At 57.6% G+C, this 19,267-nt stretch overlaps 9 protein-coding genes across 9 annotated transcripts; 6 read left to right on the top strand and 3 right to left on the bottom strand.

Annotated features, from left to right (window-relative positions):
• Nucleotides 1-15: 15 nt before the first annotated feature.
• K452DRAFT_295556 (uncharacterized protein) lies at nt 16-1,110 on the top strand (the record flags this gene model as incomplete). The annotated part of the gene is made up of 1 exon (XM_033541824.1): nt 16-1,110. A coding segment is annotated over one exon (1,095 nt), but the record flags the coding sequence as incomplete, so codon positions are not given.
• Nucleotides 1,111-1,999: 889 nt separating this feature from the next.
• On the top strand, nt 2,000-4,746 carry K452DRAFT_284383 (uncharacterized protein). The gene is made up of 5 exons (XM_033539933.1): nt 2,000-2,339; nt 2,468-3,226; nt 3,292-4,143; nt 4,205-4,330; nt 4,384-4,746. Exons 1-5 carry the CDS (start codon nt 2,323-2,325, stop codon nt 4,634-4,636), a joined length of 2,007 nt encoding a protein of 668 aa, XP_033400706.1. The 5' UTR covers nt 2,000-2,322; the 3' UTR covers nt 4,637-4,746.
• Nucleotides 4,747-5,058: 312 nt separating this feature from the next.
• K452DRAFT_221502 (uncharacterized protein) lies at nt 5,059-5,941 on the top strand (the record flags this gene model as incomplete). Its single annotated transcript, XM_033536520.1, has 3 exons — nt 5,059-5,088; nt 5,154-5,421; nt 5,619-5,941. 3 exons carry the CDS (start codon nt 5,059-5,061, stop codon nt 5,939-5,941), a joined length of 621 nt encoding a protein of 206 aa, XP_033400705.1.
• Nucleotides 5,942-5,957: 16 nt separating this feature from the next.
• On the top strand, nt 5,958-6,928 carry K452DRAFT_133409 (uncharacterized protein). The gene has a single exon (XM_033535309.1). The coding sequence runs from the start codon at nt 6,245-6,247 to the stop codon at nt 6,827-6,829; it is 585 nt and encodes a 194-aa protein (XP_033400704.1). The 5' UTR covers nt 5,958-6,244; the 3' UTR covers nt 6,830-6,928.
• Nucleotides 6,929-7,898, top strand: K452DRAFT_133351 (uncharacterized protein). The gene has a single exon (XM_033535308.1). The coding sequence runs from the start codon at nt 7,028-7,030 to the stop codon at nt 7,541-7,543; it is 516 nt and encodes a 171-aa protein (XP_033400703.1). The 5' UTR covers nt 6,929-7,027; the 3' UTR covers nt 7,544-7,898.
• A 322-nt stretch (nt 7,899-8,220) lies between these two features.
• K452DRAFT_221685 (uncharacterized protein) lies at nt 8,221-9,723 on the bottom strand (the record flags this gene model as incomplete). Its single annotated transcript, XM_033536527.1, has 1 exon — nt 8,221-9,723. The coding sequence occupies one exon, from the start codon at nt 9,721-9,723 to the stop codon at nt 8,221-8,223; it is 1,503 nt and encodes a 500-aa protein (XP_033400702.1).
• Nucleotides 9,724-11,654: 1,931 nt separating this feature from the next.
• On the bottom strand, nt 11,655-14,311 carry K452DRAFT_284380 (uncharacterized protein). Its single transcript, XM_033539932.1, has 2 exons — nt 12,792-14,311; nt 11,655-12,735 (listed from the first exon to the last, which is right to left on the bottom strand). Exons 1-2 carry the CDS (start codon nt 14,166-14,168, stop codon nt 11,917-11,919), a joined length of 2,196 nt encoding a protein of 731 aa, XP_033400701.1. The 5' UTR covers nt 14,169-14,311; the 3' UTR covers nt 11,655-11,916.
• A 771-nt stretch (nt 14,312-15,082) lies between these two features.
• Nucleotides 15,083-16,121, top strand: K452DRAFT_222073 (uncharacterized protein; the record flags this gene model as incomplete). The annotated part of the gene is made up of 2 exons (XM_033536546.1): nt 15,083-15,474; nt 15,542-16,121. 2 exons carry the CDS (start codon nt 15,083-15,085, stop codon nt 16,119-16,121), a joined length of 972 nt encoding a protein of 323 aa, XP_033400700.1.
• A 1,262-nt stretch (nt 16,122-17,383) lies between these two features.
• Nucleotides 17,384-19,205, bottom strand: K452DRAFT_316124 (uncharacterized protein). The gene is made up of 2 exons (XM_033543929.1): nt 18,754-19,205; nt 17,384-18,684 (listed from the first exon to the last, which is right to left on the bottom strand). The coding sequence occupies exons 1-2, from the start codon at nt 19,141-19,143 to the stop codon at nt 17,398-17,400; spliced, it is 1,677 nt and encodes a 558-aa protein (XP_033400699.1). The 5' UTR covers nt 19,144-19,205; the 3' UTR covers nt 17,384-17,397.
• Between the last annotated feature and the right edge of the window lie 62 nt (nt 19,206-19,267).

Here is a 19,267-nt window from a genome sequence, read left to right as displayed (position 1 = left end):
TCCTGCGGCCCTGAGGTCACCAACTGCCCGGCTAGCTCCACGGCTATCAAGACCTCCCTCGTTGCTATCTCTACCACTAGCTTCGCTGCTACGGAGACTGCTGCTGTTCCTGCTGGCTCTGCTCCGGCTGGCTCTGCTCCCGTTCCCGCTGGTTCCGCCCCTGTCCCCGCTGGCTCTGCCCCCGTCCCCGCTGGCTCCGCCCCGGCCACCTCCGACATCTCCGGCGAGACCTCCGCCCCCGCAGCCTCTGGCCCCGCGCCCTCTGCCCCGGCCGGCTCTGCCCCCGTCCCTGCTGGCTCCGCTCCTGCCTCTGGCGTCTCCGGCGAGACCTCTGCTCCTGCTGCTGGTCCCGAGACTGTCTACGCTACCCAGCTGTACACCATCACCTCGTGCGGTCCTGAGGTCACCAACTGCCCCGCTAGCTCCACTGCCATTAAGACTTCGGTTGTTGCTGTCTCTACGGCTAGCTTCACTGCCCCGGCCCCTGCCGGCTCTGCGCCCGCTGGCTCTGCTCCCGCCGGTACCGCACCCGCTCCCGCTGGAGTCACCCCTGCCCCTGTCCCCGCTGGCTCCGCGCCCGCTGGCTCCGCCCCTGCCGGCCCCGCCTCATCAGTTGCGGGCCTGACGTCCGCGCCGGCCAACACCCCCGCCGCGGCCACTGGCCCCACCGGCTCGCCCATGACGACGATCTCGATCGAGCAGACGCTGACAGTGCCGTGCACGGCGACGGAGGGCAGCGCGATCGGCTCCGTCATCGAGGGCAGCAGCACCGTCTCCGTCCTCTCGACGACCATCACCGTCCCGCAAGTCGCCTTCACGACCAACGTCGTCACCGTCGGCACCGTCGTCACCACGCAGACGGGCCTCGCCGCCGGCACACCCGCCCCCGTCTCCGCTACCAGCACCGTCGATGCCCCGGCCTCGACTGGCATCCTCGGCGCTAGCTCCACTATCCAGAGCGTCTTTGTCGGCGGCACTCCCCTGCCCACCGGCACGCCTACCCCCACGCCCGCGTTCCCTGTCTACACGGGCGCAGCGGCGGCGGTCAATGCTAAGAACGTGTTCGGCGCTGCGGCGGCTGGTGGCCTGGCTGCTCTGCTGCTGCTGTAAGGTTGTAAGCTAGGCAGCCGAGCGGAGAGCCGCGAGCTTGCTTTGCTTTGCCTTTGCTTTTGCTTTTGATTTTTTAATTGTTAGTGCTTTTTTTGCGGGTTGCAATGCTTAATGTATAGCTGGGTATATATCAACGCGTGGGTATGGAAGGGAGGGGAAAGGGAAAAATCAAAACCGCGCCGCTGGCTTTAATCCCCGCGGCGTGTGCGGGCTGCGTGCGCTGTCTGGCTGGCTGTTTGTGGCGGTAGGTGGGATAGGGACGGGATGGCTTTCTCGGAGGAAGGAGGTAGTTAGGTTGGTACCTAGTAATGTCAGACGAACTGACTGTGTCTGCGCTGTTGTCTGTCTCTTTTTGCGATTGTGTGGTGATATGGCACGACATGACACGAAAGACGAATTGTTTAGAGTGCTAACGAGGCCTGTAGAACTGCCCGAGGCTACAGAGGAAGGTCTACAGCAGAAAAAAAAAAAAAAAAAACCAGCCTCATCCCCCACAGGAAGACATTCAACAACACACAAAATCAACGCCTTGACAGCAGACAGCGGTCCAGCCGCCCGCGCGCCCCGCATCAGCCCATGGACGCTCCACAGCAACGCTGGAGCAGCTATAGCACGCGACAGCTAAGCTGCGGTGGGGTGGGTCGCAGTTGTAGATTTTTTTTGCACGCAAGATGTTTTGTTTAACTCTATAGTGTCTCCTACCTAGGTATGTAGGTACAGACAGAGCGGAGGAGGGCAAGAGGTGCAGAAAAGCAGCAGCACGCACGCGCGCGCGGGGTCCGTCGTCTCGGCAGCGGGCAGGCGGGCACAGGCGGGGCGGCAAGCGGCGGCGGGCAGATTCGCTCAGCTCCCCGTCCATCCGTCTCCATCTGGAGGAGCCGCGCGGTACGTCATGCGCGCGCGAGACAGCTCACACACGCAGCCAAGCAAAGCAGGCAAACGCAGCGCGAAACAGCCACCTACCTACATCGCGGCCCTACAGTACCCACCCACCTGCACGCGCCGCCGGGGCAAGGCAAGGGCTCGCGTGGCTGCTGTACACACAAATAAATAGCCCGACATAGAGTGGCGCTGGCGCTGCTTCGCCTCTTCTTCTTCTCCTCTTTCTCTCCTCTGACTCTTACCGTACCTTACCTTACCTTGCTCTCAAGGCCGTGGAAAACTCAAAGCTACTATGGTTTTTGGTGATAGCTGAGGCGCGCAGTACACACCATGTCTTTCGTTGTCGAGTGCGTCCTGCCCGTCCCTGTCCTGCCCTTGCCTTGCCCATCCCATCCCGTCCTTCCCTCCCCTACGCACAATGGCATTGAAAAGAAAGGAAAGAAACCCAACTAACCACAGCACCCGCGCCCAACAGCCAGGTCCGCCGGATCGACAGCCAGCTCGACCGGGTGCAGCTCTCGGGGCTCCGACGCGCAGGGACGAGCGCGGCCGTCGCCGCCGCCGCCGCCGCCGCCGCAGCAACAACTACCGACAGCAGCCCGCAGGACAGCGCGCGCATCCAGCACCTGCAGAAGCTGATCAAGTCGTTGTCGGTGTCGGCGGCCACCAAGCACGGCGCGCTGCTGTCGCGCGACCGCCTGCACGCCGTCCTGCGCCAAGCCCAGATCGCAGCGGCGGCGGGGCACCAGCACGACGACGACGACGTCCGCGCTGCTGGCGCTGCAACGCTCTCGTATGAGCGCGAGCTCGAGTGGCTGCTGCTTAGCAAGGCGGCCGCGCATACGTACGGCCTTGTGCTTAGCACCATCCTCGATCAGACGCTCCCCCTCAACGACGATATCTGGTACTGGGACGACGTGCTGGGGTCGTATCGCGCCGCGGGGCTGTACTCGGTGCAGACGTCGCCCGGCCGCCTGTGGGGCTGGACTAAGGACGTTTATCAGGATGTCAAGCGGAGAGGGGGCGGGTTGAGGGATGGCTGGGGCCAGTTTTATGGCCTTGTGCAGGAGGTCGTCCAGGAGCGGTCGATTGCCAATATTCAGCGGAAGGTGCTCTCCCCGTTGGCGCTGGTGCGCAATGAGGCTAGAAGGAAGCAGTCCGTCTTGAAGCGGATTCGCTTGACCAATGCGAATGCTTTGGGTGTGTTGCTCGGCGAAGGTTTAAGTCATCACAGGTATGTCGGGCAGGGCTTCACTATTTATGTTCTTTTCACGCGTCATGGTACTAATTCAACTCCAGTGCGCACGCCGAAGGTTTCAGGTCTCCAACGGCAGCGAGCGAGGACGGCCAGCATCTCTGGAAGGATGCCATCACACGGTCAATTGCGCTCATGGATATCGTACTTCAGGAACTCGTGGAGCCGGAAGGCGCCGACGACTTCGACAACGCTGTGGCAACCCGGACGGAAAACGACGAATACTACCAGATCCTCGAGAGCGGCGACGCACACGGTTCAGACGCTTTGAGCACCTCCATGGTTGCTGGCCGCTTGATCAATATTGTCGAGAAGCACCTCGGTGGCTACTCGACTGAACTCAAGGCTCGCTCCAAGGAACACGGACGGCCGTCAAGGCTGGTCCGTTACTGGCTCCCGGCAACTGCTCTCCTGATCTCGTCGACCACCATCTACCGTATCGTCATGAACAAGCGCGCAGAGATTCTCACGTGGATAATGGAACTCGGCCGCACTACCATCGACTTCTGGACCAACTGGGTCGTTGAGCCCGTCAAGAAGATTGTCGGCACCATCCGTCACGACGAGGGCAGCGAAGTCTCCATCATGAGCAAGAGAAGCTTGGAGGGCGACCGTGACAGCTTGGAGCGTATGGTTGTGGACTTTGCTGTGCAGAACCCCGAGAATGGCAGTCTGAACGACGCTCAGATCGCAGAGGTCCGGATCAAGGTCCGCGAGGGTGATCTGACTCCGGTTCTCAAGGCATACGAAAAGGACATGCAAAAGCCCATTATCGGCGCGATCACGGGCAGCCTGATCAGGGCGCTGCTCATCCAGGTCCAGAAGACCAAGGTCGACGTGGAGGTTGCGATGAGCGGAATCGACTCGATCCTTAAGAGCCAAGAGCTCCTTTTCGGGTGAGTGGCGGAGGGGCGGAGATGCTTGGCTTGGTACGAGAGTGACTGACGACGTTCGCAGCTTCATCGGCCTGACGCCGGGCGTCATGGTGTGTTTCGGAGTGACGAGATGGCTGCAAGGCACCTTTGGCAACCGCAAGGGACTGCGCAAGACGCAGGTGACGAGTCAGGTGACGCGCATGTTCAGGTATGGGGTCTTACTTTTTTCTTTCCCCTCGTACATAGTTGACGTTTGCGCAGGAACATCGACCGCATCCTTGTCGCAGCGCAACCCAACAAGTACGGCGAGCTGTACTACAAGGACCACGGGCTGCTACTGTGCGAGGTGCACACGCTGCGGCAGCTGGCGAACCGGGTGCTGCCGGCGCGCGTGTTCCAGGACTTTTTGGAGGAGGTGGACGATCTGGTGGACATTCGCAGCGGGGTGAAGAAGCAACGCAAGGTGCTGAAGCGGATGCGGTGGGCGTACGCAAAGTGGCTGGCCAGACCCTGATACCCTGTTAGCGGCCGTGCGCGGGTGGCAGAGGGGCCAGCGAGCGACAGCAAAAGCCGCACCAGCCTGGCCTTTTGATAGCACCATAACATAGGCAATGAAGAAGCGTGAAATGCACAAAAAAGCCGTGAGGATTTGGGGGGGCGCCGCACATGGAGAAACCATGTCTCGGTGTTCGCTTGGTGTCCGCTCTTGGCGGTCAGTGGATCCTTCCCCATGCCGCCATCTTGGTAAAGCCACCCAGGAGTGAACCATCTACCTTACGCCCGCTTTACGACCCCTCCGCCACCGCTGCTTTCACTCCCTCTTGAACCCCGTCGACAAAGGATTCCCGCCGAGCTCGGTCCAGTAAACACTTACGTAGACGGCAACAATCCAAAGCTCCCACGACTACGACGACGACCAAGAAGACGACGACGACCATGGCTGGCACACGGAACTACGACTTTCTCGTGCGTCGCCCCTGCCCTGCCCTTTCCCCGTCCACCTGCCTGTCCGCTGGCTAACTTTGCACCAGATCAAGCTGTTGCTGATCGGCGACTCGGGCGTGGGCAAGTCGTGCTGCTTGCTGCGCTTCAGCGAAGACAGCTTCACGCCCTCGTTCATCACCACCATCGGCATCGACTTCAAGATCCGCACCATCGAGCTCGACGGCAAGCGCGTCAAGCTGCAGATCTGGGACACGGCCGGCCAGGAGCGCTTCCGCACCATCACCACGGCCTACTACCGCGGCGCCATGGGCATACTGCTCGTCTACGACGTCACCGATGAGCGCAGCTTCGACAGTGAGATGCCCTCCTTTCCCCCTCGCAATCCCCGCCGGTCGCGGCGTCGTTTCATACCTTCATACCGCGGCCGGGCAGCTTTGAAATCCTCGCCATCATCACCCCTAAGACACGCACATCCCGATGGCACGGAGCCGGAGTTATATTTTTGGCAGTCATGGGCGCAGCGAGCTAACTTGGGCGTTTTTCTCCAACAGACATACGGACGTGGTTCAGCAACGTCGAGCAACACGCGACCGAGGGCGTGAACAAGATCCTGATTGGCAACAAGTGCGACTGGGAGGAGAAGCGGGCGGTTTCGACGGAGCAGGGCCAGGCGCTGGCCGACGAGCTGGGCATCCCCTTCCTCGAGGTGTCGGCCAAGAGCAACATCAACGTCGACAAGGCCTTCTACAGCCTCGCCGCCGACATCAAGAAGCGCATCATCGACACGGCCCGGACGGAGCCTGCGACCAACGCGCAGAACGTCTCCATTGGTGACCAGGGCGCCGCCGGCGGTGTGGGCGGAAAGTGCTGTTAAAAATCAGGGGGCCGCGCGGGTTTTGCATCAGACCTGACGGAAGCCTAGTAGCAGTCAAGGGAACGGTGACAATGACAAGGACATTGGCGGATCGATGACGAGACATGGGCGTGTTGTGCAGCGCTTCTGGACGGAGGATGTTTTTTAGAGAACGGTGGCCTCATTTATTTTTCCACGACGACCACCAAACCACCATGCAGCTCTGCTCCTCCCCCTTTCCACGCCGCAGCCGCGCACGCACGAGCCTACGCACTGTACGCACAGAGGACGGGACACGAAAGATGCTCGGATTCAGAACTTTTTATGCAGCTCACGGGGTGTTGGTATCTGCGTATTTCCTTAATTCTGGGAGTTTTTTTTTTTTTTCTCTTTTCATTTCCTTCTGCACTACTCCTAGTACTATTAGTGCTGCTACTACATCGGCGTGTTGTTGTTGAGAGCAAATTCCGGCCAAGAAAGCTATTAGTATCTTCCTTATTTTCCTCTCTCTCTCACTCACATACACACATACATCATGGTTTGCGCCTCTCCCCCGGCCGTATGTATATGAGCGACAACCTTTTTATCTCTATCTCTATCTCTCTCCCTCTCCCCATCCATCCCTCCATCCATCATACCATCATCATCATCATCTCTGCAAGCCACTCCTCATCTATCTCCTGTCTCCAGCCACTGTTTCCCCCTGGCACAGCTCCACGGCGGCTTTGTACTTGTCGTTGTCGTTGTCACTGTAGCTGTGTAGCTTGCTGTAGCCTGCTGTTGCTGTTGCTGTTGCTGTTGTTGCTGTCACTCGTCGTCGCTGCTGTCGCTTTCTGTAGTAGTGGTGCCGGCTGCTGCCGTGCGTACCACTGTACCGTACCGTACCGTACCGTACCTTACCGTACCTAGTAGTCTCCGCCTAGACGTCTCTGCACCTTGCCCCCCTCTGCCGTCTCTTTTGCGCTGACGCTGCTGCTGCTGCTGCTGCTGGCTTTCCCCTGCTTTATATGCGGTCGTTGTTTCTGTTCTTTGCTTGCTTGCTTGCTTGTCGTCACGCCACTATATATCTGCGCACGCAAACAAGACGCCAGGAAAGGAAAGCATCAAATGGGTACAACCTACCTTATATGCAGCAGCAGACGGCTGCGAGCGCTCGATCTACTTATTTATCCATCCATCCACCCACACATCATCCATCTATCTCCTCATACCTTCCTACCAGTAGTACCCTACCAAACCCAGTCCAGTCCAACCCAGTCGCACAATCCCAATCCCAATACGTACACACAGCAAACAAACAAACAAACAAACAACGCACTCGCGCAATCCTCAATCAACTCATCAACCATTAACCAACCAACCCACGACCGAAATCACAACACTACACATCACCCTAACACCTCCCTTCATCATTCATTCTTCTTCTTCCTCCTCCCTCTCCCTCGCCACAGTGAGCAGCGGCCGCGCAGCCGCAGTCGACACCCACACCGCCACGCACACCGCTACGCACGCGCACGCACGCGCGGCTGCCCCCGGCACGGCTCGGCGGCTCGGCGGTTGCCGGCTCCGCTGGGAGGGCGACCCGGACCGTCACGTCACGTGCTGCGCGGGCGGGCTGCATGATCGGCGGGTCGGAGGCACGGAGGCACGGAGGCGGGGCCACGGGGTGGGGGGTTGTTGTGTGTGAGAGAGTGTGTTCTTAGATAGGTATCGTTTCCATCATGTATGTATGTGTTTTGCCATTTGTCTTTAAGATGACGCTTGACGCTCGATACAACCAACTACCTACCTACAAAAGAAAGGAAAAGATAAGATAAGAGCGGCTGTCACGTCACGTCATCAGACCATAGATCACAGTCCACATGGGGTTTTCTGGTTTGTATAAGGTACGTTTTGTTTCATTAACAGAAGTCGTCGTTGCGTTGGGTTGCGTTGGGTTGTGTTGGGTTGTGTTGCTGTGCTAAACTAGGAGTACACAACCACCTGCAACTCCAACTACGGCTTCAAATACACTGCACTAACTAACTACATTACACTACAGACATTAACTGCGTAGCCGTGGACAGACATCTGGTCGCTGGTCTAGACTAGACTAGGCGACCTTGCTGTATGCGCGGCTAGGTACTGGTAAAGGTAATAATCGTTTCGTATGGACATCGTTGGTCGCAGACAGATGGACAGATTGATGGGTCCGTGGACCGGCGTTTGTCTGTCTGTCTGTTTTGTTTGTTTTGTTTTGTTCTCCCACTGCAGTGTTTCCCAACACGCACAATCCCTTATCCAAGAAAGAGCGAGCGAATCTAGCCAGCCTGGTACAGGCCCAGCGCCTTGACATGCGGGTTAATCATGCTGAGGTTGAACGGCGTCAGGTAGAGATCGCAGTCGGTCAGCGCAATGAACATGGTGTCGTTGGCCGCCGGGTCGCCCTCGTACACGACCGAGGCCGGCTGGTACGTGAAGCCCTCCTTGTCGCCCGTGACCGTGAGCGGGGTGTACGTGAGGTTGAGCTGCGAGACCCACGCGACGAACGTGGGCTCGCCCGCCTCCGACGCCGTCACGTACGAGTTGTTAGGGCCGACGGCCTGGCCCGGCGCGTCCCAGGTCAGGCGGACCTGCTTGCCGGGGAAGGAGAGGGGCTCGGAGCGGTTGCGCGCGATGGCGGGGCCGCAGCCGTAGCCCGTCACGTTGAGGTTGACGCACGACTCTTCGCTCGGGATGCGGCTGTCCGACGGGTCACCCGTCCGGTTGCCCACCACCTCGTAGTCGGCCGTGTCGTTGGGCGAGAAGCGGTTCGGGTTCGGCTGGTTGACCACGTGCAGCGCCGGGAAGTTCTGCCACGCCAGACGTGTCGTGTTCTCCGGGCACGAGCTGATGTACGGCGCCAGGTAGGTCCAGGCCCACGATTGCGGGATGCCCGTCTCGAACCACACGGGGTACGGGTGCAGGCCCAGCATCTGCCGGAACGTCATCTGCTGCCGCGCTTCGGTCGCGATCGACTGCGCGAGCAGCTGTCCGACTTCGCGCGAGTCCAGGTGGTTGATGAAGCCCCAGACGCCCGACTCGCCCCACCGCGTCAGCTTCTGGTTGAAGTCGACAAATTCGCGCACCGTCGTGTAGGGGTAGTTGTAGGTGCACTGCGGCGCCGCCGCCTCGCCGAGCATGTTGCTCAGCAGCGTCGCGTGGCCCGTCTCCTGGTTCGCCATGAAGGCAATCACGGCGCGGTCCTCGGCCGTCAGGCCCGCGGCCAAGAAGTCCTCCTCCGAGAACGTCGCCAGCCCGTTGTTGAACAGGTCGAGCTCAATCCACTCCTGGTACAGGCCCAGCTGGATCGACTCGAAGTCGAAGTCCGAGTTGACCATGTAGCGGGGCTCGGTGCCGTTGGTGCCGAGGCCGCCGGCGGGGACGTAGGGCGCGGGCTCGGGCTCCGTCAGCTCGCCGTTGGCGTTGTAGTACGTGGCCGTGGGGTTGGGGGGCAGGGCGGGGACGCTGGGCGCGACGGTGCCGGGCGCCTGCTCCGCGCCCGTCGTCGTAGGCGTGCCGGAGTAGGGGCCGTGGGACGTGGCGCCCGTGACGACGCTGCTGCGGCGCGTCGGCTCCGTCGTCGGTGCCGTCAATGTCGCCGCCACCTGCGAGTCGGGCCCGAAGACGCTGGCGAGCACGCTGGCGGCCGGCTGCGGCGTCGTGATGTAGGGCGCGTCGGCGCCCGTGTAGCCCGGGACGTCGGGGACGGGGGCGGGGGCCGGCGCGGCGGCGGCCAGGTAGGCCAGGGCGGCGGCGCCGGTGAAGGCGGTCTTGGTGATCATTGTGGAGAGAGGGTGTTCAAGACAGCGGCGGATGAGGAGAGAGAGAGGGGTGTTTTGGGGCCGGCTGGTTTTATAGCTGCATGGCTAGACGGTGTCGAGTAGGTAGGCATCCGGGACGGGAAGCGACATTCTGGCAGTGACTTCACGACCGGCTGCTTTGGGGCGCACTACGCGGGGGGGCAGGCCAGGGATCATCTCAGATGCAAGATCTCGGAGTTGTTGACACTTGCCCCAATCCGCTCACCATCTGACGTTTCCATGACATGTGCCATCCGCCTTGGCTGATGAAGCATTTCTGCCGGACGTGTCTAGACCTTGGCTGCTTTTTCAGCAGCGTCTTTTTCTCCCCTCAAGCAGCAGAGCCGCAAGTGGAGCTTCGTCCCGCGCGCCACTGCCGCCCGCTTGCTAGCTCTTCCTCTTCCATGACGTCCTTTCAATGTACCGAGTACACTACGACCAGTCCGTCGCCGCGCTACCGCCAACTCAAATTTCCCAGGGAGCAAGGAGCAGGGCGAAAAGTGGTGAGCAGGTGGCTGTCATCGACGTCGTCGATGCGATCGCTGCCGCACATGGTGGTCGATGCGCCGGGGGTGGCCAGATCGGCTGCTTTGCCGAGCCGGGGAATGATAATGCGTCTGCGCGTCCTGCGCGTCTTTTCGAGCGTGTGTGTTTGTGATGCGAACGACGTGCGCGAAAATCCATGGAAGAGAACCCGGGCAGCCTCGCCACCGCCTTCCGTCCAACCGCTTGCAAACATTCCCTCTCAGGGCTGCTTACCGCATTCCCGGTCTGCCGCACCAATGCCTAGACTACCTACCAATAAAAATCCCCGAGGCTCGTCTAACCAGCTCCGCGGGACGTGGTAGACTGGTAGTAACTACTCGGTTTTGTTTTTTGGCGGTACACTACACCGCGAAGTCCAACGTCTGCCGTGTTTTGCTGCTGTTTCACGGCAAAAAAACAACCACGACCCCGTAAGCCGTGCGCCGTAACCTACCTATGGGCGATCACCCCCGATTGATTGCATGCCGCATGACTGCCACCAGCGCACATCCCATCCCATCCCATCATACACACATACACACGCGCGACGATTTTTTCTTCACCATTACCAAACCATGACACAGCCAAGTGCGCGAGCGAGCAGGGATCTGCCCACACCCGTGCGCAGATTGTCGTGTTGTGCTGTTTGCACCCTCGCACTAACAGACTCCCGACACCGGCATCCCCCATCCCACGCCCCCTCCCGCACCTATGTACCTATATCCAGCCAGTACAGCATACCAGAACAACTACCCAGTCAAGCATGGAAGGAGCTCTTAACTCGTAACCTCCCCCACGACAGCCAAGTGCACACCATCAATCAGCCACCTAGCCAGCCTAATCAACCCCATCTCCTCCGCCCGTACCACCCACGTCGGAGCCAGCTCCGCACACCCGACCCGAGATCTACCTCCGTACCTACGTAGTCCGCTTTTTCCAGCAACAAACCCGCAGCCCGCAGCAAATCACCGCCGAACGGAGCACCCCACCCATGCCATGCACGCACCCGCCCACCATTCTTTGCAACAGACGTAACAAAGACGTCGACCTATGTCTCACATCTCCGCCCCGCGCCCCGCGTCCCGTGCCCTTGGCCTTTCTCTACCTACTCTACCACGTATTATAGTTAGAACGCACCGAGCGAGCTCCGATCCCAGAACCACTAACCTACTGTGATGGACTAGCCTTACTGCGTAACTAGGTGCTCTGCTCTACTCTACTCGATACATGCAGGTGCGGATGCAAATGCGGCTGCGCTTGCTTCCCGTTGCCGTGGTGCTGGTGCTGGTGCTGCTGGTGCTGGCGCTGGCTCGCCACCACCATCACCACCACGTGCGTAGATTGTGCTACTACGTGGTAGGTAGGTAGTTACTGCTGGTGCTGATGTGAGGATAGGGTGTGTGTGGTATTTTGCTGTTTACATAGATAGGCGCACACGACACCACCTCGCAAACTCTTTGACTCGCATGGATATACAGTGGAAGCAAACAGGCAAGAAGGCAAACAGACAGGCAGCGCGTACACGCCTACACACCTACTTCACCACGCACGCAAGCGCCTTATTTCCCTCCTCCTCTATAAAATAAACCCACACACACACCAACAGCACCTCTTCCCACGCCCCCGTCCACGAGCAACTAACTAAATTAACTACTTCGCGCGCACCATAGGCCCCCAGTTCGCGCGCGGGTTCATCTGGTACCGCACCAGCTTCTTGCTCTCGCGCGCGTCGCGGCCCAGCTGCTCATCAAACACGACCTTGAGCTCGTGCAGCGGCGTGCCCGGCTCCTGGGAGGGCAAGCGCCTGCGGCCGCCGTTTTCGGGCGTCGTCGTTGCGGACTTCGCTTCCCCTGCTGGCCTCGCTTCCTCAGCCGGCTTCGCTTCCCCCTCTGCCGCTGCCGCTGCCGCTTCCGCCGCCGCCTTCGCAACAACAAGCTCCCGCCGCTTCTGCCACACCCCCCACCCCGGCATGAGCTCCCTGATGGCGCCCTCCTTGATCGGCGCCCGCTGCCGCACCCACTCGCGCATCACCTCCCACACGACGGCCCATGGCGCGTCCGTCTTGACCGTCCCGGGCTTGGTGTGCGAGCGCGTGGCGCGGTAGCCCAGGCCGCGCAGCGCGCCCTTGACCGCTGCTTCGCTGGGCGACTGGCACCGCAGGATGCGCGCCAGGTCCGACGGGATGAAAAAGAATGGGTGGCGGTCGAGGTCCGAGGCGGGCACGCGCGGGATCAGCTTGAGCTCGTCAGTTGGCGTCGCGGTGTCGGTTGAGGTCGCGCCCGTCGTCGACGAGAGCTCCGGCTGCGTGCTCGGTGTGTCGGGCAGTAGCTCTTCGTACGCTGTGCGCAACATGCCTTCGATCCGTTCAGTCGTGCCGTAGGTCGTCTTGTCGGCGCCCGGCAGGTAGCTGAGGATCTTCTCGATGAATGCGGGGTTGTGCATTGGGCCGCCCCACATGGGTCCAGCGAGCTATGGCTGGCGTGTTAGTCGATGTTGGTTTGGTCTGGATATAAAAAGGTACTTACATGAGTCTTGAAGTCGCAGTGCGGGCAGCGCGCCGGCACCGACGGGCCTTGCGCAAAGCTGTGCTTGTAGTACAAGCCCTTCTTGCCCTCATGTTGCACATTGCGGGCCAGGTACTGCGTCGTCCACGCGCCACACCCCGAGTCGCAGTTATACACGATCATGGTCTTGCCCGCGAGGAACTTCACCTCCGCCGGGGCCTTGCGCACGCGCACAAACACCCTGGCGTAGAAGTCAATGGACAGGGACAGTAGCGGCTCGATAGTAATACCGTACTTGGCCGCCGCGGTCGCCACGGCGTGCAGGATGAGGCGCAAGCCGCCCTCGTGCGAATGGTGCCCCTTGAGCGGCAGCCCACCGTACTGGCTGTACGTCTTCTCGAGGTAGCCGGTCGAGGCGAACACGCCCGCATCGGTGCACGTTACGCACAGCAGCCCGCCGTCGGTGACAGCCTGCACTGCCGCGTCGAGGAACGGCACCGCGGTCCCATACGGGTCCAGGTCAATCACGTCATAGCGCGCACCTGGCCCGCCGACGCCCTCTTGTCCCACATGCAGGTACATGTGCGCCAGTGCATTGCCCGTCACCGACGTGATCTTCTGCTCCAACTTGTTGTGCGCAATGTTCAACTTCATGACGTCCGTCGCTGCGGGAGACAGATCGTTGCCCGTCACCGATGTCACGAAAGGAATCTCTTGCGCGTATCGTAGCGCGCGCAGGCCCGTAGCGGAGAGCGCATCGAGGATCCTGAAGCGTGGCCCCTTGGGCGCGCCATTCGTCGCCGAGGCATCCTCCTCCGTCGCGGGCTTCGCGGCGCCATCGGCTGCCAGCATATCCTGGTCCTTGGTAACCGAGTCGTCGAACATGGCGCTCTCGTCCTTGGACGCGCCGGCCGCATCTGCTGATCCCGTTGGCTCCTTCGTGATCCCAGCACCAGTATCATCTGTCCGCTGTCTCTTACGTCCGTTTTGCTCTTCCGCGCCATCCTCACCACCCTCAGCACCCTTTTCCTTCTCCGCCTGCTCCAGCTTCCGCTTCGCCGTCCGCTCCTTGCGCTTCTTGTTCCGCTCCATCTGCTGATCGTGCTTGTGCTGCTTCTGCGCAAGCGCATCTTCGCCAAACGCCCGGATAGCGAGCACGCTCAGGTCGCGGTTGAATTGCTGGATCGGGTTGTAGAACACCGACGGCTTCTCCTCGACGCCTTCCTCGTACTTTCCGGCCTTCTTGGGGTCCGCTTCGGTGATGGCATTGGGCGGCACCAGGATGTATGCGAGACCCTCCTTTATGGTCGTGTATTCTCTGCCCTCGTGAGTCACGCGCTGGTCTGCGCGGGGCTCAGCGGAGAGCGGAACGGAGGATGCGGAGGTGCTTTCGGCCATGGTGATGGTGGTGGCGTGGAATGGTCTGTGTTTGCTGCTACCGCCGATGTGCCATAATATGGGGGAATTGGGTCGGAGCGCGGGGGCTGCGCGCAGGTAGCGAACTGACAGAAGAAGAGAAGCCAGTGTCGTGGATCAGGAAGAGTCAGTCGGTCATTGTTGGAAGCTCAGTTGCCGATGCCGACAAAAAGTTGGCGGGTGAACGCCGGGATCTCTCTATCGCGCTAAGGCAAGCTTGGCATGAACCTTATCTTAGCGCGAGCGGACCCTTGAACCTCCTCCATCACCTGTTTTCCGCTCCCAATACGGCCTACCGTGCCTGCTCGCCTCTCCACTCAGGTCGCGCACTCAAGCGCTTGTGGCTTGCTTCTGCCTGGTCGCGTTCATTAATAACTCGTGCCATTTCCGTATCAACTCGTCTTCCCCAAAGGAGAGAATTCATCCGCTGATCCGCGCCGAGAGACTAACCAAATAGGCGTCGCTGCCTGGTGGCTTCGTGCAAGGGCTTCACATTTCCGAGCCCCATATAACCTTGGCTTTCGCTCTCTACTTTTCCTCCTTAAATTCTCAAGCTTCCGTTCATTGCCCTTTCTCTGCTCATCGTCATACTTCATTCGTTTTCCATATCCTATCTAATTTAGTACATCATGGGAAAGCCTTCCCCACTCCCTGCCTACCGGGACGACCCGAGCCTGGATGATGCAGTCTCCATGCACACCACGCACGGAGACTACCACGATGATGCGCTCCAGCTTGAAGATCCGCCGTCGTACAGCGATTCTGCAAACGCGCCCTTGATCGACTCTCGGGCTACCAGTACTGTCGTTCCGGTTGATGAGTACCCAGTCATCGAGCGGAGTGCCCGTCATTATGCTTTGGGCAAGCCCATTAACACACATGCCACCACAATGCGCATGAGCAAGATCCTCGACGAGCAGCCAGAGTGTCTGTTTCAATACGTTGATACCGTGCTCGCACGCCTCCCCCCGCGCCCTGTCGTTCAGATCAATGGCTTCCACACGCAGACCGTGCGTAAGGGCGATAAGCGTGAGAAGAAGCACATTACCGATTTTGATATCATGCTGAACCTCCGACCTTATCTGCTCACCAACCGACAAAACCTGACGAGCAAATGGAGCAAACAAACTGTGGTTGAACCCAGCCAAAAAGCTTTCCGCGGCAGCTTTAGAAAGACGGTCGCCAAGGGACACAAAGGAGATTTGGAGGTTGGGAACTCATATGACCCTGACCAGCTCTTGATGGAAGGGTGCGAAGAGTACTGTAAGAGCCCCGCGAGGCTCAAGATGTAAGTCCTCACACTCATCTCACTCTGAACAAGATCCCTGAAGACAGCAAACTAACCCAAGTACCAGCTTCCGCGTCTCCCGCACCGTCAGCGGTCTGGACGAGCAAGCCATCCGCGCGCGCATAGAGACCCTCATCCGCAGCACGCACTACCGGGGACACATCAAGATCTTCTTCCCACTCGAAGAACGGGCCGTCGACATCTACAGCACACACTGGATCCAGCGGTGGCGCACAACGACCTACATCCGCTGGATCTTCTACCTAACCTTCCTGTGGATCTTCGCCTGGCCCATCCTCTACTTCATGACCAAGCGCTGGGCGATCGTCAACGTGGACTGGCCGTTTTCGGTCACGCAGCCCAATGGCGACGGCACGGGTACGAAGCAGTACACCACCATCAGCGAGGACGAGTGGTACGGCAAGCATGCGAACCTGATTCGGAGACTGGTGCTTGAGGGCCATCAGGGCGATGCTAGCTGCTTTGATCCTGAAGAGGAGCCTGTTAATCCTCAGCCTAGGCGTGTTAGCTCCGGGAATCAGCATGTTGATAGCGCGATTAGTATTATTCAGGCAGGTGTTTCGGGGTGGAATAGTGTGCAGAGGGCTATGGGTGGTGATCCGGATGGCTGGGGTGGTGACTGCTGAGTGGAGTTCTTGGGGTTTGTGTGGTATGGTGTAGGTTCTTTGTATAGGATTTGGGTGAGGGATGTTGATGGAGTCTCGCATATGGTTTTACTTCGATATATCTTTTATATGAGAGCAGCACGTCAAACAAACGTAAATACAAATGTAAAGTAGGTAAGTTCACAAGCTATCATAGCCAAATCGTTTTGATGGATTCAGGAACCGTGTAAACCTCTTATATTTCAGTGTAGATATTTTTATTCGTGTCCCCATGGTAAGTCGTACTCTGCAACGGCGAAGGTGTGTCATATAGCTACGAGTTTAAATATTTATGGGCGTACAACCATGCTTATATGCTCCTACGAAGGTGGCATCAACACCATGGCCATCCACGACAATGACCAGCGCGGATACAAATCCTCCCGCCTCTCCACTATATACTCCAGCACGAGACCGTCTTTCGCGCGCGCCAGCGCCGTGTTCACTCTGCTCCTGTCGCGCATAAAGCCCATTCTATCGGTCACTACGACGTCGACGATCAACACGAACACTTCCTGGCCCTGGCTGCCGCAGCTTGGTGATGGCGCGCCTCAACACCGCAAAATACGCGTTGTAAGGCACCAAGATACCCATGTCCTCGGGGTTGATTCATGGAATACGTCTTTTCCATGAACTCCCTGAATTTAATAGCGTTGGGGCGGCTACCAACTTCAGGATCCATGGTCATCTGCCCGGCGTAGAAGTTATCCGAGACGAGCCGGCTGACAGAGGAGTGGAAGCGGTGTTGGACGGTGAGCGCCAGGTAGATTGAAATGCTCGCTACTACTTGCTTCTTCTACAAATCTAGAGCCGGGAATTGTGGCTAGATGAATCACTTCTTGAGAACATGTAATGTAGACTATCGTAGTGCATACCAACGACTGTATTATTGAGGTTTTGTGGCGCAAATGTTGGTAGGTAGTTGAAACGGATTAAGGCTAGTTTGGTAGGGTGTTCTTCGCCAACCTGATCGTCATTCTTATCCCGACATTGGTCAGTATTTCGTAGAAGCGAAGGCGTGTTGAGTGGTTATTAGAATACTCGCAAGTACTGCTTTATGATATCTATCCTCATGCAGAACATTACTTTATAGAAGTAAAATTATACTGCATCCGTAGAAAATTATGAGTTTGTAAAGTCACACTCCAATTAATTTCTTACCTTAGTACAAAGTTGAAATTGGTATAGAATTTAGATAGCAAACGTTCGTGTATCTCATTTAACATACCATACGTTTCCATTTTCAGCTGTAGATACTCTACTTCATAACAGGGAAAGCCTGCAAAAGATCTTCAAGTGGAGATACAACCTGATCATAGAAGATATAAGAAAAGTCTTCGTCACTGATACCAGTTACATCCTTGCCGAAATCGTAAGAAATACAACGATGAACAGCCTTAGAATACGCAGTGCCGACTTCAAAAGAAATATGATCGACAAGCCTGTTTATGCGTTTCCATCTCGATGCAGTGCTACCGTCTTCACCGGGCTCCTTGATGCTGTCAATTAGCACATCCATTGGTTTCCCAAAAAGAATTTCTATGAGGAGGAAGCCCAGATCTGATAGAAGGTCGCTTCGGCTGCTCTTTTGTGTTTTGATTGGTTTTTCAAAAAGATCCCTTGGAAACACATAAGAGCGCTCATACTGCCTCTTCAAAGTGTCTTGGGGGAAGACTATTTCATCTTTATCCCAGGTTCCCTGAAGCCAAGGGGTCCCATGTAACCGAAGGAACCCTGAAGTGAGCGAGACGGCAAGGCGCACTCTATTGGCCAGCGTGAAACCACTGATGCGTAGTACGTGGTCACTCTGTGATTGCGAAAGAACTTGCCGTAAAGGCAGAAGAGAGCTTGGCTTTTGTTGATAGACGGATGTTGAAAGGCGAAAGACCCCAAGCTTTTGATTTGTGAAATTGTCAACAAGGAAACCAATACAATTTCCCTGTGAAGGTTGCTGTAATTGGCATATAGTTCCGCAAAGATCGGATATCTGAGTGAGGTTACTCATTTCGGATGCTATGATCGTGGTGGCCTTCTTTTTTGTTTCCTGGAATTTGACTCTCTTGTCCTTTGGGTTGGGTTTCGGGTGACAGGGCAGAAATGGGCCGGTCTCAGTGACTTGGGAAACATCATCTATCGGACCAATTTCCATAGCCTCCAACTTCCATGGCGCCTTGACAGGGGCCGATTCCTTATGTGTGTAAGAAAGGATGATATCGAACCGAACCGGTCCAGTTTCGATTTTTGTCATGGTGTCTAGGCGCAAGTTCGCGCCATGAGACGTTGAACATCCGCACTTTAAGCCGGATTGTATGGATTCGTAGACACTACGAGCATATTCTTGGATAGCCTTGAAGTTTGGACGAGACTTCTTGGATTGTCGAGTGGCTCGAGATGATTCAAGATTGAGGCTTTGCTGGGTCAATTTCTCCAAGACGAAGTTGTTCTCTCGAATTGTGGTCACCAGTTTATCGTACTGTGACTTTTTCAGACTGAACTTGAGCCTCTTATACTCCTTTTTGAACCCGTTCTCGCTATTGATCTGGACCTGAAATAAAATTCAGCATGCAGAGGGCATCGACGTGGATTGCAGCATGCGAGCCTGATGGCTACCAACCTCTCCGGTCGGACCAAGCTTCAACAGTCCTTTGATCCCATCAACCGCCAATTCCATTTTATACATGGCCCTCTCATAGCTGGGATAAGAACGCGATAACCGGTGCTTTACCATGCATTCCAGTTCTTGTTTCTTCCATGCCGGGCCGCCTGGATCTTGCAGCAACATAGCCATCTCGGTATTGCTGTCCACGATTCCATCAAGAAGCTGCTCACAAGTGTTCTGGTACATGATGTATTCGGTCTCGAGTGCCCAGTAAAGGTCAAGAAGTGGTTCCTCGTATCTCAAATAACGCTCGACAGTCGAAACGCCATCGGCGTATATCTTTATCGCTTCGATTATTAATGGGAGTGCGCCGAGGACAAGACCTGCAACTTCAACTCCGGACATTGCTAGGGAGAAGGTGGCCGAGTTCCAAGGGTTGTCGGGTGGTTGGCGTTTCTGTCTTCTCTGTTGAAGGCTTGATCAAGCTCAAACGGTTGGGTTGAACCAGCAAGACCGGTTGCGCGTAGGT

This window comes from Aplosporella prunicola, assembly GCF_010093885.1.
Source record: "Aplosporella prunicola CBS 121167 unplaced genomic scaffold K452scaffold_5, whole genome shotgun sequence".
NCBI lineage: Eukaryota > Fungi > Ascomycota > Dothideomycetes > Botryosphaeriales > Aplosporellaceae > Aplosporella > Aplosporella prunicola.
This window is presented reverse-complemented; position numbering and strand designations above follow the sequence as displayed.

Bases quoted from the DNA above. Each gene is read 5' to 3' on its own strand.
- K452DRAFT_284383 (XM_033539933.1), top strand. The intron at 4,144-4,204 runs GTGAGTGGCGGA...CGACGTTCGCAG, and splicing joins AGCCAAGAGCTCCTTTTCGG to CTTCATCGGCCTGACGCCGG. The intron at 4,331-4,383 runs GTATGGGGTCTT...ACGTTTGCGCAG, and splicing joins CAGGTGACGCGCATGTTCAG to GAACATCGACCGCATCCTTG.
- K452DRAFT_133409 (XM_033535309.1), top strand. From the start codon at position 6,245: ATGCAGCTCACGGGGTGTTGGTATCTGCGTATTTCCTTAATTCTGGGA.
- K452DRAFT_133351 (XM_033535308.1), top strand. From the start codon at position 7,028: ATGGGTACAACCTACCTTATATGCAGCAGCAGACGGCTGCGAGCGCTC.
- K452DRAFT_284380 (XM_033539932.1), bottom strand. From the start codon at position 14,168: ATGGCCGAAAGCACCTCCGCATCCTCCGTTCCGCTCTCCGCTGAGCCC. The intron at 12,736-12,791 runs GTAAGTACCTTT...CGCCAGCCATAG, and splicing joins ACTGCGACTTCAAGACTCAT to CTCGCTGGACCCATGTGGGG.
- K452DRAFT_316124 (XM_033543929.1), bottom strand. From the start codon at position 19,143: ATGTCCGGAGTTGAAGTTGCAGGTCTTGTCCTCGGCGCACTCCCATTA. The intron at 18,685-18,753 runs GTTGGTAGCCAT...ATTTTATTTCAG, and splicing joins AGCTTGGTCCGACCGGAGAG to GTCCAGATCAATAGCGAGAA.